Consider the following 14,435-nt stretch of genomic DNA (forward strand, 5'->3'; position numbering starts at 1 on the left):
AATCTTCATCATAACAAGCAGGTTTGTAATTCAGAAATTTAAAATAAACCTTTTACTCTTGAAGCTGTAACAACTTAATTTTTTTCCTTCTGTAGTGCATCCAAAGCATTTATCCATATTTTTCCATTTTATCCTACAAACTCAAGAAGGAGAATGAAAAATATCACCAGTTTATAAATGGAAAAACTGAAGCTCAAATAAAGTAAGCTGTCTGCCCAAGGTTAAATTCCAAGCAAGATGTACAGTTGATATTCAAACTTAAGTTTTCTTCCTGAACCCAATTCTTTCTCTCCCTATAGACTGCAGAGATAAATTTTTTTACCTTTACATATGGTATGTTTTGTCTATTTTAAGACAATCCAGTTTCAGAGATATCAAAATGTAAAGTTTTGTCAATCAGGGTCTGAGAATGGATGTAAATCAGCATAATTTTTGATGCTGTATGGTGATTTTTCCCAAAGCAAGCAAAGGTATAGGGGGGAAAAATTGCAAAAAAAAAAAAAAAAAAAAAAAAAATCAATAAAACAAACTTGGAAAGAATTTAGAAGAATGAATACAGAAAAGGAAACAAACTTCTGAAATGACCCTTCTCATTTTAAGATCACAGTCATTTATGTTCTTTACATTCTCAATTAAAAACTATTCATATATATGAATATGTATTATATATAATATTTAATACATATATTAAAAATCAGCAGTGCAACTCCTAGAAGTCTCTTCTCTGCTTAGGAAGCACAAGGACACAAATTATAAATCATCTAAATGTTAACATATTTTAGAATAACATTTATTTCATATTCTTAAAATTCTCCACAAATTATAATTTTAAAAAGTTGTTTGTTACTATTCATCAAAGCATTTTCAATCAAAAGTATTCTAAAATAAACTATTAAACATAAAATAGACCATTTTCCCAAAGCAGTTTTCATTTGCATTTATATCCTAAGCAGTATGAAAAAGATTGACACTATTTCTACGTTTTCCCCAGTTTCGTTATACCTTCTTCACTCCCCCAAGTTCTCTAACCCACAAAGATATCCTGTCATCCTAAATTTTAAGGCACCTAAAGTCAGTCATTCCCTTATATCACATTTTCCGACTCCATGAATCCCAACTAGATCTTGTTTTCACAGAGTTGGGAGGTATTTGCCTTTGTATGTGTTTATTACTTCCCACAGTTCCCAGCAGAATATACACATTAGGCAAATATTTATTGACTGAATAAAGCTCCTGAGGTCATATGGAGAAAAGACAGTAAATTTAAAAAAAAGAGGCTTCATAAAGCCATATTGATTTTAAAGCCCAGTTTGTTTCACTGATGTCTTCCCAAACTGAGAACAGTGCCTGTCATAAATAAATAAATATTTTTTGAGTAAAGAAACATTCAGTCTCTTTAACTATACTGAAGTTCTGAAGCCAGTCTTTCTCTTTCTTATAACACCATGAAGGTGCGAGGAAGAGAATTCTCTTTCTCCTCTTCCTACCATATCCATAAACAATTTATATTCACTACACTAGTTTATTCAGTACTAGGGATCCTATTGATTAAAAGGACCAAACCATAAATCACAACAAATCAACGGCACCTTTGGCTAGTGATCAGAAGTCCATGACAAGTTTGGGGGATGTTCCTTCCAAGCTATTTTAGGGACATGCTTTCTGGCCTGATCATGAATTTTGCTCTCATCTGAGGCTCATCCGCAGGCCACCTGAGCATGTGGACAGTCTGGCTCATAGAGTCCTAAGTTCCTCAAGAAAATGTTTCAACACAAAAGCAAGCCGTGGCCTTTAACCTGCCACTCCCATATGCAATCCTGGCTTCACTAACACTTCTAGAAATGACCTCAGACTCAATCCTGCAACTCTGTGCACATTTTAGAGGTAGTTACCCTGGTGGGATTGGAACCTATGAAAGGTCCACCTATTTCTACCTTAGAAAGAAATGTCTCCCAAGTCCTCAACTTCAGCCCTGCCCCCAACTACTTCACACTTCTCATCTTAAATTGTTGAGGGAGAGACAAGGGAAGATATGGAATCTAGTGGCTCATTTTCAGCATCTATTTTAGACCTAGTCCAACTTTTACCCTTCATTCACCTCCAATTTAAACTACTGACCTTATTTAAGCTTATTCACAATACATAAGAAGTAGACATTAATTCATCTTAAGAAATATCCTTTTTATATAAAAAGTCTAGGATTTAAAAGGATGCTAACCATTTTATAGCCTTGTGAATTTCTAATTAATTAAGGTTTACTGCATAGCTATTAAAATCAATAGAATACACTTTGAAGGTCAATAAGTTGGATTAGCTATAAAAATCTTAAAATGTTCCTTTAGAATCACCTTTCTCCTTGCTTTCCTGATACACAGAAAACACAACTAGAAGGGACATATTTTGAAAATAACTACACCTGAAAATAACTTGCCTTTTAATATATATTGCACATTAATCTATATAATTAACTGTAATATATATATACTGCACATTAATTTATATAGACCTCTGAGTCAAGTAAGCCTGCAAAGTAGACCTTCTACTGTAAGCCCACAGTATAAGGCTAAGTGTCTGGTGAACAGATGACTAAATCATGGGGTGGGGGCAAAAGTCAGGGCACAAAATGGTGAATTTGAAGTTCTAAGCAGGCCATCCATGCTAATAAAAGAAAATACCTGGAGAATTGGTCACCGCCTACTTAATAAACAATCAATACCATCGACATGCTTCAGGTGAGACAAAGGTGGATTTTGCTCTGAAACTTGACAGGGCTCTCCAATTCCAAGGAGCTGAATCACCAGGTGTTTTACAATTCCCCTACCCCCCACATCTACTATCAGTGACCATGTTGATTAGATTCCTAACTGGCCAGAAAAGCATACTTTATTTCACTGACTTGCCTTCAAAGCTTTGCAAGCATGTTCATATACAAAGGAACAGTGATGGTAAACCGATCCAACCTCGCTCTCCTGTTGGTGACCACAGGCAGACTCTCCATTCCAAGGATGTAACCTAAGCTTGCACAGATGGCCTAGCTCTCTGCTAATGCAGGGGAGCTGGGTTTGTTTTCAGGGTGGGTGCTGCAAACCGCCAGGTGTTATTTATAGAAGGGAGCAAGACTAGGATGGAGGGATGATGACAGAAGAGGAAGTTTCTTCCACCTGGGAGAGAAGCCTATGGAAAGATCTGGATCCCACAGTCTATGTTCTATTCCTGACTCGCCAACTACCATCTATGTAAACTTATTTAAAAAACTCTTTTCGGTCTGTTATCTGACATATAAAATGTAGACAATGCCCCTTGCCGCGGATGGCTTTCAGAACGAGGAATGTAAAACCTGGATGTAAAACCTGGAATGTGGTAGGCAATCGATAAACGTCAACCTGCTCCCCCATTCTCCTGTTTGCCCAGAATTGTGCCTCAGAAATCATAGAAATAGGCTGCCCCTTAAAACTAAAAGGCCCAAGCTTGTTGGCAAAGAAAGAAATGACTTGGGTGGAGGCTTGCTTATTTACTGGAGGATTTCGCTTAAAATGGAGTTAGGTTATTACTAAGACGGGAGACCCCATGGAAAAAAGCATCCAGTATGAACAAACGGACAAAAAAAAAAAAAAAAAAAAAAAAAGGAAAGAAAAGAAAAAAGAAAAAGAAGAAGAAAGAAAAAAAGAAAAAAGACAACCCTTTATGTAAGCACGAAACAAAGTTCGGAAGCTGCGGATATCCTGTGAACCTACTCGGTGACTTCAATTCAAATCACAAGCGCACGTAGAGCTCACCAAGATGCACACTATCCATATGCCGCCTTGTCAGTTTCAGACCACGCTATTTTTGCAAAACTGTCCTCAAACCTGAGGCGGCTCTCCCGCCTCCAAACTCGCCCCAGATGGGTTTGGAAGCCAGGAGGGAGTATCAGAAGGGATAGCGATGGGAAAGTGGGAAGGTCTGGTCAAAAGACTGAAAAACAAGGCGGTGGGTGAGGGGGCGGGGTAGAGCAATGTGGCAGAGACGCGGCCAGTGAGCCAGAAAGACGACGGCTTCACAATGAGGGAAAGGAAGAGACTGCGACAAGCGCCGGCTCCTGGTCTCGGGCGGGCACTGATGGGGAGGCCAGGGGCGCGCAGAGCGTGGGAAGACGGGAAAGGGGTGCGGAATGAAGTCAGAGTCGCTGGTCAGGCAGGAAAACCAAGGAGCAACCGAGCAGGTGCAAAGCCCCCGGGAGGGGAGGAACGGGCTCCGGGTACTCACTGTGTAGAGCAGGTTCAGCGCACACAGGCAGTTCTTGGAACACGCGAAGCCCCCGCAAACCATCTTGGAGCCTGTGGTTCCCGCAACCTCAGGTAAACGTGGCTCGGGCGGAGCCTCCGGGACAGCCTCTTTGTCCTTGCCTCTGGGGCCTGGCCGAAGCCGCGGTGGGGGGCCCTGGGCTGGGGCTGCAGTGCGCTGCGCGCCCGCCGCGACTCGAACCCGCTCTGGAACCTGCGGCTGCCGCAGCTGGAGCCTGAGCCCGAGCCCCTCCCAGGCCCCCCCCCCGCCGCCTCGCCCCGCGCGCTGATTGGCCGCCGGCAGGGAACAAAGGTAGAAATATGCAAATAAATGCGCTCCGCCAGCCGGCAGCCGGGAGGGGCGGGGCGGCCCGGAGGCGAGGGGGAGGGGGCGGAGACCGTAGGGGACCTAGCTGGAGGCCAGAGCGTGTGACAGCGGCCTCGCTGTCGTTTCCTGGGGAGCAGGTGAGGAGAAGAGGGCGGGGCTCGACGGAGATCCACGCTGGCAGGGAGAAATATGACAGCACCTCTCGGTTCTTGGCCCTGGTGGATGACGTGGCACCATTTTGAATGAGATTTTAAAATTAAGCACCTGGCCTTGTTTGAATGAAGGAATTAGTGGAGAAATAAATTAATGAATGTGAAAGATTTAAAAGGGACAATGAAGTGGGGGAAAATGAAAGGAAGAAAATAAGTGACAGAATGAAAGGAGAATGAAATCTCTGCTACTCTTAGAAAATAGGTAAAGTACATGGCCTATAAATGTGACTCCTGTCAGGTCAAATTTATTCTACAGGGATTTGCAAAATACTAATAACTATGAATATGTTCATGCAAGAGAAAATCAGGAGAGAATTTTTGTCTTTCAATCTTGAATTTCAATAAGCTTCTCTTTTTTCACAAGTAAGGATTGTGAAAAATTTTTAAATGATACAGTCTTCACCTCAGTCCATTAACACTATTGAGTGTCTACTGTGGAAATACCATCTTGTATCCTCAGGTTCCTCACCCATAAATTGAGTTATTATGTTAAGTATTTTTTGCACAATGCCTGGCACAGAGTGCTCAATACATGTTAGCTAGTATTAGTAGATCTAACAGTTTTTTAATACCTAACACTGTGTTCTATACAGTAAGCTAAGCCAATAAAGGCTTGGTTGTTTCTTAGTACCTTCTACCAAAAAAAGGTTCCTTTTATATAAAGAAATGTTCAGATACTTATGTGGAACCTAAGGGTTCATGTTGAGTAAATTGTGTGATAGAAAGTGCTAAATATATGTTAAATAGAATACTGCAGCTGATTGAAATAGTGTTTGTGTAATTTTCTGCTCCCTCTTCTAAACTCTCCTTACCTCCCCAAACTCCACACCAAGAAGGCTCCATTGAAGTATTCCAAAAATTAATCGGAAAATGACCTTCCAACCCAAACAATACAGTGTTGCTCAGCTAGTGTTGCTCAGCTTTCCATTTTAAAAGCCAGAGACTTACTAAAGAGGTACTAGCAGGGAGATCTATTTTTCCTCTGTTCATTCCTGGATGCTGCCAACATTGCTACCACTTCATTGCTCCCCCAACCATGGCAACTCTTCTTTGTCTTCTTCATAATACCCTCTCCTCTCTCCATGTGAGTTGAATCTCTTTGTCTCAGAGAAATGCCACCAATGTATTGGTCAGAGGTCCAGGAGGAAGGATATGGCTCATTCAAATAGCATAATTAAAAAGAGTTTAATAGACTGTTTTTAGAAGTGTGGACAAGTCTAAAGGAAACCAACAAAGGGTAGTGGAGCAGCTCAGATCTAACAAGAACAGGTAGTTACAGTTCCCTGTAAGTCTGAACAGCAATTTAGGGAACAGTTACAAAAGTTAAGCAAGAACTGTAGCTGTAGAAGCATTATCTGATAAGAGTTATGGGCTTTAATAGAGAAAACTGAGAAACTACTGCAAATTAGAAAAAAAAATGAATATCTCTTTAGGATTTATAAAAGACCATTTAGTCCCATCCTAACAAGAATGAGCCAGAAACACTATAAATTTATAGTTAAAAACAAAACAAAACAAAAAACTATTAGAGAACTGAAGACCTAAAGACACCTAAAAGAACCAAAATCCAGGAGAAATAAGACATTCTTAGGAAGAAGAGTTCACAGTTGCTTTTATCTCATATGGATTGGTTGTAGAAAGAAGACTGCATAGAATGAGAAACAAAGAGTAACCAGTTGATCATTTAACCATCTTCTAAAGCCCATATGTGAACTAGTATGACAGTTCCAGGAGGCCCCAGGCACAGAGTGAGTCTACAACTACTTGCCAGCTTTAACTCATGAACCTTCACTTAGTACAAGGGTTACACATTTCAAAGTCTGTGGTCAGAGAAGAGTGCTCTTTCCCCAACTATCTCAAGGTTCACAGATCTTCCCCAAATGAGAAAGACCCCTACAGAGCAATCCAGGTCTTTAACTAATCCAGGGCATTGGCTGCTGAAGACTAAGGGAGTAGCAGAAGAGTAAAATCCTTCTACGGTATTCTGTAACAGCCCTCCAAACCTGAGATAGAATAGCAGGGTAAGGAGAGATCTCACAGGGACATGAGTGAAAGTCAAGAACATGACTGGAGAACAGAGACCACTATCCAGCAAACAAAATGGTAACAGCTACGTTATAAAGCACGGAGACCTTCCAAGGCTCAGAAAGCTGGTGACTGGGCATAAGGTACAAGAGCTCTCTACACAAACCTCCTTCCTGTAGAAAAAAAGCCTTGATCATGCCCTCAAAAATATTTGAAGCCAATGCTGATTGAATCTAATTAAACCTGTAACAAATTCTGACCCAGCTCAACTATAGTTAGACTGAGATAGGCACCCAGAGTAGCTACCTAATAGAATAAGGCATGTACCATTTTCTGGGAGTAAATATTCCTTGATTCATTCTCAATAGTTTTTTATATATACTATCTGACACATAATCCAAAATTATGAAATGTTGGATGATCCAAAAATTTGGGCTTATGGTCAAAAGAAGAAATGGTCAATAGAATCAGACCCAGATATGATCTTGATATTAGAATTATCAGACAGGTCCTGAAAACTCACTGCAACAAACATGTTAAAAGATTCAGTGAAAAACATGCAGGAACATATGGGGAATTTCAGCATAAAGATTAAGACTGTTGGAAAAAATTTAAATGAAATGAGAGATACATTCAGAAAATTTTTTAAATGTGATTTAAGCAAACTGGATAAAACAGAAGAAAAAAATCAGTTGAAAGTAGGCCAACAGAAATTACTCAAACTAAAATACAAAGAAAAAGAGTGAAAAAATGCATCCTGGACTCTGATATCTGTGGGACAAAATTGAGTATTGTGTGTGCAGAAGGAGAAGACAAAGAAAATGGAACAGAAGACATATATAAAGAGAATAATGGTTAGGAATCTTCCAAACTTATAAGAGATATCAACACACAGATCCAAAAATGGTCATTTCCACCATTCGCTACTGAGCAAAGGAACATAAGCCTGTCCAGATTCAACGTGAGGGGAACGCAGACTCCACCTATGATGGGAGGGTTGCGAGGTCACATAACAGAGGAGCACATATATGGGAAACACTGCAGTGTATCTTTGGAAAATAAAATCTGCCACAAATTATGTCCTTTTTCCATATTATGCCTCCAAACTCCTCCTTTGTTGACAAATTGCCTCCCGCCCCCTTTTAGAAAGAAAGAGTGCAAGAGCAAGTGACGGGGAGAGAGAATCAAGCAGGATCCATGTCCAGCATGGATTCCAACACGGGGCTCAATCTCAAGACCCTAAGATCATGACCTGGGCCAAAACCAAGAGTCAGATGCTTAACTGACTGAGCCACCCTACAAATTGCCTTTGTTTATGTGAGAAAAAGAATAGGACATTGGACTGTAGTTCTCAGAGTTTCAATGGAGACTAAGCTAAGAGACTATATTTTATTAAGTGGAAGAGGAAGTTTTATGTTTATACAATAAATTTATCTTTGGCCATAAAATCAATAGAATGGGTAACCGAAATTTATTTTCTTTAAAAATTGGGTCTCCTAAGCAAACTGTTTTTAATAATTTTTAAATGGGAGTAATAAAAATAAGCTTATTTAATTAGTTTTACATGTAATGTCTTGGTCCTTAAATAAGTCTTTAATAATGAATTTTTAACAATTCAGGAGATTGGTACACTCCTTTCTCCTTCTCCTACTCTTTATTTATTTTTTTGAGCCAGGGAAACAGCATTCTTATGCATTAGTCCAGATCCTCTGAGAAGCAGACAACAAGACTGGAAGAGATGTGCAAGAGATTTATTGGAAGACACACCTGTGAGCTTTCCTAGGAGCTACAGGAAGTTAGAAGCGCTAAGAGAACGTAATGGAGGACTGACCTCTGTAAAGTAGAGAAGGAAGCAAAGATAGAGAAGGAGGGAGAGAGGGAGGCAGAGGGGAAGAAGAAAGAAGAAAAAGGAGAGAGAGAGGAAGATGTAGACTTCAGGGCAGTTTTAAGAAGATTTGGCAAGGCCAGAAGAGAGTCTTCGAGCCAAGGTCAGATGTCCAAGAAATCTAGCACACTCCCCTGGACTGCCTCAGTATTCCTACCACACTCAGTCATTGCCTGGAAACACCAGCACAAATGCAATGATGGATATCAGAGTATAACACTGAGACTAGCTTCAATAATGCTCTCCACAATAGATCTGAGAGGTGCATTTTCTTGAAAAATAATTCTAACTACATTTTCCCCTTATGTCCTAAAAATATTTCTGGGGGCGCCTGGGTGGCTCAGTCATTAAGTGACTGCCTTCGGCTCAGGGTGTGATCCTGTTATTCTGGGATCGAGCCCCAGGTCAGGCTCCTCCACTGGGAGCCTGCTTCTTCCTCTCCCACTCTCCCTGCTTGTGTTCCCTCTCTCGCTGGCTGTCTCTCTCTCTGTTGAATGAATACATTAAAAATCTTTAAAAAAATAAAAAATAAAATAAAAATAAAAATATTTCTGTAGTTGCATTTCAAACCATCTTTCAGTTTTTCAGTCCTCATCATTTTATCAGGGAAGGAAATTCTCTAACTTCCTCTGGGTAATCCATTTCAGGTTTTAACAAACATTTAAAAACTCTTCATGGGGGTGCCTGGCTGGCTCTCTCAGTAGAGCATGTGACTCTTGATCCTGGGGTCATGAGTTTGAGCCCCATGTTGTGCGTAGAGTTTACCTAAAAAAAAAAGGGCTGTTAAAAAAATTTTTAATAAAAACTTAAATAAATAAAAACTCTTCATGGTTTAGCTGGAGCTTGACATTATCTTAATTTTTTAATATTTTTTTGCCATTCAAGTTTAAGGTCAACATTTTTTTTTAATAATTCAATACAAGGACTTCATTGTGTTCAATAAATCTTTTTAAAGATTTATTTATTTATTTGACACACAGAGAGAGAAGGACAAGCAAGGGGAACTGTAGGCAGAGGGAGAGGGAGAAGCAGTCTCCCCATGGAGCAGAGAGCCGGATGTGTGACTCGATCCCAGGACCCTGGGATCGTGACCTGAGCTGAAGGCAGCCGCTAAACCACTGCCACCCAGGTGCCCTGTGTTTAATAAGTCTTAAGTAAAATGACTCCTAAACTTTTGTACAGAATTGTTAACTGCTCTACCAAAAGACTTCCTGGACTTCTCAGAAATATGAACATGAAATTGGATAAACATGAAATTGTTCATGCACATTTTATAGTCCTGTAAAATATCTATGATACAGCAAATTTTAAATCACTTCAACTACAGTACACCTCGCTATGCTAAACCCCAGTATGTTTCCTGAAATATTATTAAATAAATAAAATGCCAATTTTTAAAATATCTGTCAATGGTTTTAACTAAAATTGATCCAGCTAAATGATTTCTAATGGCAAATAGATTTTTTATTACACATTTGTTTTTTGTCCATTATTCCTCTGATATTCTTCTGTCTCCAGGACAAACAAAGGAAAGAACTGTAGAATCTTTCCTTTGAAATGATTTGTAATCTTTTGGATTCAGTGAAGCATAAGAAGGGAGTTTCTTGGCCAAGAATAAAACAAAGAAGCTGATCAATAGCTGCTTCTCTCCTTCCAAGTCTATCTCTTCCACTATTTTTCCTGTGTTATCCTTTTTGATGTTATGCCAGACTTTAGCAATTGAACGTGACATATTCTTCCATCCTACAATAATATTGTCTCCCTTTTGCTATGCAGGATGTTTCACTATTAATGCCAAAGGATTTCAAATAATAATTCATTTACAAAAAATTTTTTTCTTCCAACCACAAATTAAACTTGAAGGTTTGGGGTTTGTTTGTTTGTTTGTTTGTTTGTTTTGGTTTTTTGGGGGTTTTTTTTTTGGCTTTTACCAATTTCTTTTTTTTCCCTCCCATATGATGTCAATGGGACTAAAAGTATGCATAAATAGGACCATCTTGTCATATGCTATGGCACTAAAATCTCAATTCTGAATTTCTGTGACTATTTTTAGTGGCATATTCAGCTATTATAGCATTGCATACAATTCCAGGGCCTAATGGGCAAATCCAGATTGACGGCCAGACAAATCCAACCAGACCACTGATCAGCTGCCTCTAATGAGGGGTACAATCAGCTTTCAGGATGGGATAATCCGCTTACTCTTTGCCTCTGTTTTCTCCACATCCTCCCTTCCAATTTTTTTTTCATGTGCTATATTAATGATGTACCATTAGGAGTACAATTTGAAATGAATTGATATTTTTCAGGTTCCATCACACCTGAAAGAACTTTCTGGAAATCTACTCTATTGATTCCAAGGCTTGAATCTGTTTCCATTTTGAGTATCATAAATCAGCATGTATTGTATTTATTTAGTCCAATGGCTACTTCAGTAAATACATAATTTTTATATCTGAAAGCTAATAATACTGCCTTAGTTAATGCATGTATATCAGAGAACAATAGGTAAAAATGAATAAGAAGAGGTGCAATTAAAGGGGACAACTGAATTTATTTAAATAAGCTGCCATTATGTTTGAGAAAATGGAAGGAAACCTGACATTTATAAGGGTGACCAGATGTTAAAGTTTTTAAAAAAAATATCTTTCTGCCTCTTATCTATAAACAGCTTATGAATTCTAAAGGTAAGATTGATACAGTATAATGCAGCTCCTGGCACGGTAGAAATCAGCCAAGCTGGAAACAACTCAGATATTCATCAATACTGGAAATGGATAATAAAATCATGCTACAATCACACAATGGAAACCTATCTCCAAACTGAAAATAAACGAAATACAGCTACCTCAACAATATGGATACGTCTTACAAACACTGAGTTAAAAGAAACCAGAAATGCAAAATGTATATTGTATGATTCCATTCATATAAAACTCAAAAACAGCAATTTTAATGCAATATTTAGAGATGAGAGCTGAAGCGTCAAACTAGAAATAAAAGCAAGGGATTGATAACCATAAAGGTCAGGAGAGTCAAGCATTGGAGGAGGTATGTGTGGAAACAGTGATTGGAAAAAGGTAAAGGGGGACTTCTGGGGTGTCAATCATGGTCCTAGAGGATCCCTTTGTGATTACACTGTGAAAGAGTGGAGGAGGGGAGAAAAATTTACAACCTGAAGTAATCTCAGATTTTATATTATATAAACAATGTTCTTGTTATTCCAGAAAAAATACTAAAATCATCTGTGTATTTTTCAAAGTTGGTTTTTTACACAATTTTTTCATTTGAACGGTAACTGTTTTTTAGGAATTGGAGCTGATAAATTGACCTTTGTCATTTCACATCAGAGGGTTTTGTATATTAGCCGTTATGGCCATAAAGTGCCAATTGTGTCTTCATGATATTTTTGGCAAAGTCTACCAGGTACAATTTAGGGCAAAGAGACCTGGTTTTAGGAATTTAAAGTGTGCCAGAGTTAGGTCATATCCTGTTTACACAAGTTAAATATACTGGCGTATGTTGTTTAAAACTTTCCTAAAACAGGGAGCATGGTATATTTTCTGAGACCATACACTGGTCAGAAAATAATCCTAACAATACAGATATTTATTCCTCACACATGCAAAATTCGAAGTCAGAACAGCTGTCTTCCATACAGTGACGCAAGAGCTCGCAATACCACTGATTTGGGAGTCTATAATCGCATACCTGCCATTAAAGCCTCCGTCAAAAGGGATCCATGCACCTTCTGCTCACTGTCCCTTGACTAGAATGAATCGAATAACTGGAATAATTGGTGAACACCACTAACTTGGTCACATAATTCATCAAAGCAACCCCCATCACAGCTTCTACCAGCCCCATCGCCATCTTTATCACACGTTCCCAAGTCTTTTCACTTATCTCCTGTGAGAGAAGGAAGCATATTAGTATAGTTTTACATTTTGTCCTCACCTAGTCTCAGCAAATTCTAGGCATTCAATTCATATTTATTGAATGAATAAACAAATGCACAAAATATTGACACTATCACGTGTTTGTTACAAGATGTCTAGCCCCTACTTTCCATAATCACCTGAATAAAGTATAAATTATAAAACTTATTTATATCTATTTCTTCACTTGTTTTTTATTACACTCCAATGAGATCTTTAGGATTCTTTGTTATTTACTCCATTTTAAAGATCACAAAGTGGAGGTTTTAGGGATCATAAGGGATTCATTATTGGTCATACAGCAGAGTTGCTTTGTTCTAATTCCAGGTCCCATTCTATATCTAGGGACAAAAGGGTTCATTATTTTGTGCAGGCCTGAGTCACTCAAATCCTGCATTCCAAAGAAAAGCCGGTTTCTCAGAGATGGCCTGAGCCCTCAGGATAGCTTACCTGAGTGTGTTTGTGTGCCTGAGGCTGTGGGCTATGTTGTTTTGTTCTCGCAGGGGATGGGGGCAGGGGAGGGACTGGAGTCTGAGCTGTGGTCAGTCATCTATGTGACTGACCCCCAGTAAAAACACTGGACGTGGAGGCTTAGGTGAGCTTCCATGGTTTTCAACACTTGGCACGTGTCATCACACATCATTGTTGGGAGAATTAAGTGTGTCCCTGTGAGACACCCCTAGGAGGGGCTCCTGAAAACTTGTACCTGATTACTCCTGGACCTCTTCCCATATACCTTTCTCCTTTGCTGATTTCAGCCTGTATCTTTTCACTGTAATAAACCACAACCAGGCATATAACAGCCTTGCTGAATCCTTCTAGTGACTCACAGAGCCTGAGGGTGGGCTTGGGGACCCCCCTCCCGCACAATATCTAATATACTATGCTAACTACCCTGCCAGGTTCTAAAGAATGTTCATTGTAAACGTAGATTTTCAGCTGGAAAATAAATGCTTTTCATAATTAACATTTGTATAATAAAACGTTCTAATTCTAATTTTTAGAGATACATAGTTTTAGATTTGGAGTTTACTTACAAAATAGCACAAATAAGAGAGTTTTCAATCACTCTTGTGTTTCTTGGCAAGCATAAACTTCCAGTTCTAACCAATTAGCTTAAGGCAAAATGCAGTAAATTAGTTTATGCTGCTAAAAGTAAGTCTAATTATTGCCTCATCTTTTTAGAAACTCATAGGAAATATGACTATTATTTTTATTTAGAGAAGTGGTTTTGACATGTGGCATGATATAAATACCACTGATTTGGGAGTCTATAAATGTTGTTTTAGCCATGGATTAGACCTTGGTTAAGCCTGACCCTCAGTTTACTCATCCATAACCTGCAATTATACTCTTCTAATAATACCTCATTAAATCACAGTGAAGAGAAAATGAGATAAAACATACAGAAAAAAAAAAAATCTAAAAACATGAAAGCAGTATGTGAATATAAAACCTTCTTATATATTCTCAACTTCGTGGCAACAAAGCAGTATTTTCAGTGTAGCTCATTTGTTCTCTGAAGTGGACTTTTTAATAGGAGTTACTTGAATCCTTAACCATGAAACTCACACTTAAAAGCTTAAGAATTTTAGGGGCGCCTGGGTGGCACAGCGGTTAAGCATCTGCCTTCAGCTCAGGGCGTGATCCTGGCGTTGTGGGATCGAGCCCCACATCAGGCTCCTCCCCTATGAGCCTGCTTCTTCCTCTCCCACTCCCCCTGCTTGTGTTCCCTCTCTCGTTGGCTGTCTCTATCTCTGTCAAATAAATAAAATCTTTAAAAAA

General features: G+C 39.0%; 1 protein-coding gene across 1 annotated transcript in view; it reads right to left on the reverse strand.

Moving 5' to 3' along the window:
* TSPAN13 (tetraspanin 13) overlaps positions 1-4,492 on the reverse strand; it is a 30,622-nt gene extending 26,130 nt beyond the window's left edge. The window contains exon 1 of the mRNA XM_008686363.2: positions 4,246-4,492. Coding sequence (XP_008684585.1) covers positions 4,246-4,308 — 63 coding nt within the window. The 5' untranslated portion in view covers positions 4,309-4,492. The remainder of the gene's footprint in view (positions 1-4,245) is intronic.
* Positions 4,493-14,435: the final 9,943 nt, after the last annotated feature.

This window comes from Ursus maritimus, unplaced genomic scaffold, assembly GCF_017311325.1.
Source record: "Ursus maritimus isolate PB19 unplaced genomic scaffold, ASM1731132v1 scaffold_3, whole genome shotgun sequence".
In the NCBI taxonomy this organism is placed as follows: Eukaryota; Metazoa; Chordata; class Mammalia; order Carnivora; family Ursidae; genus Ursus; species Ursus maritimus.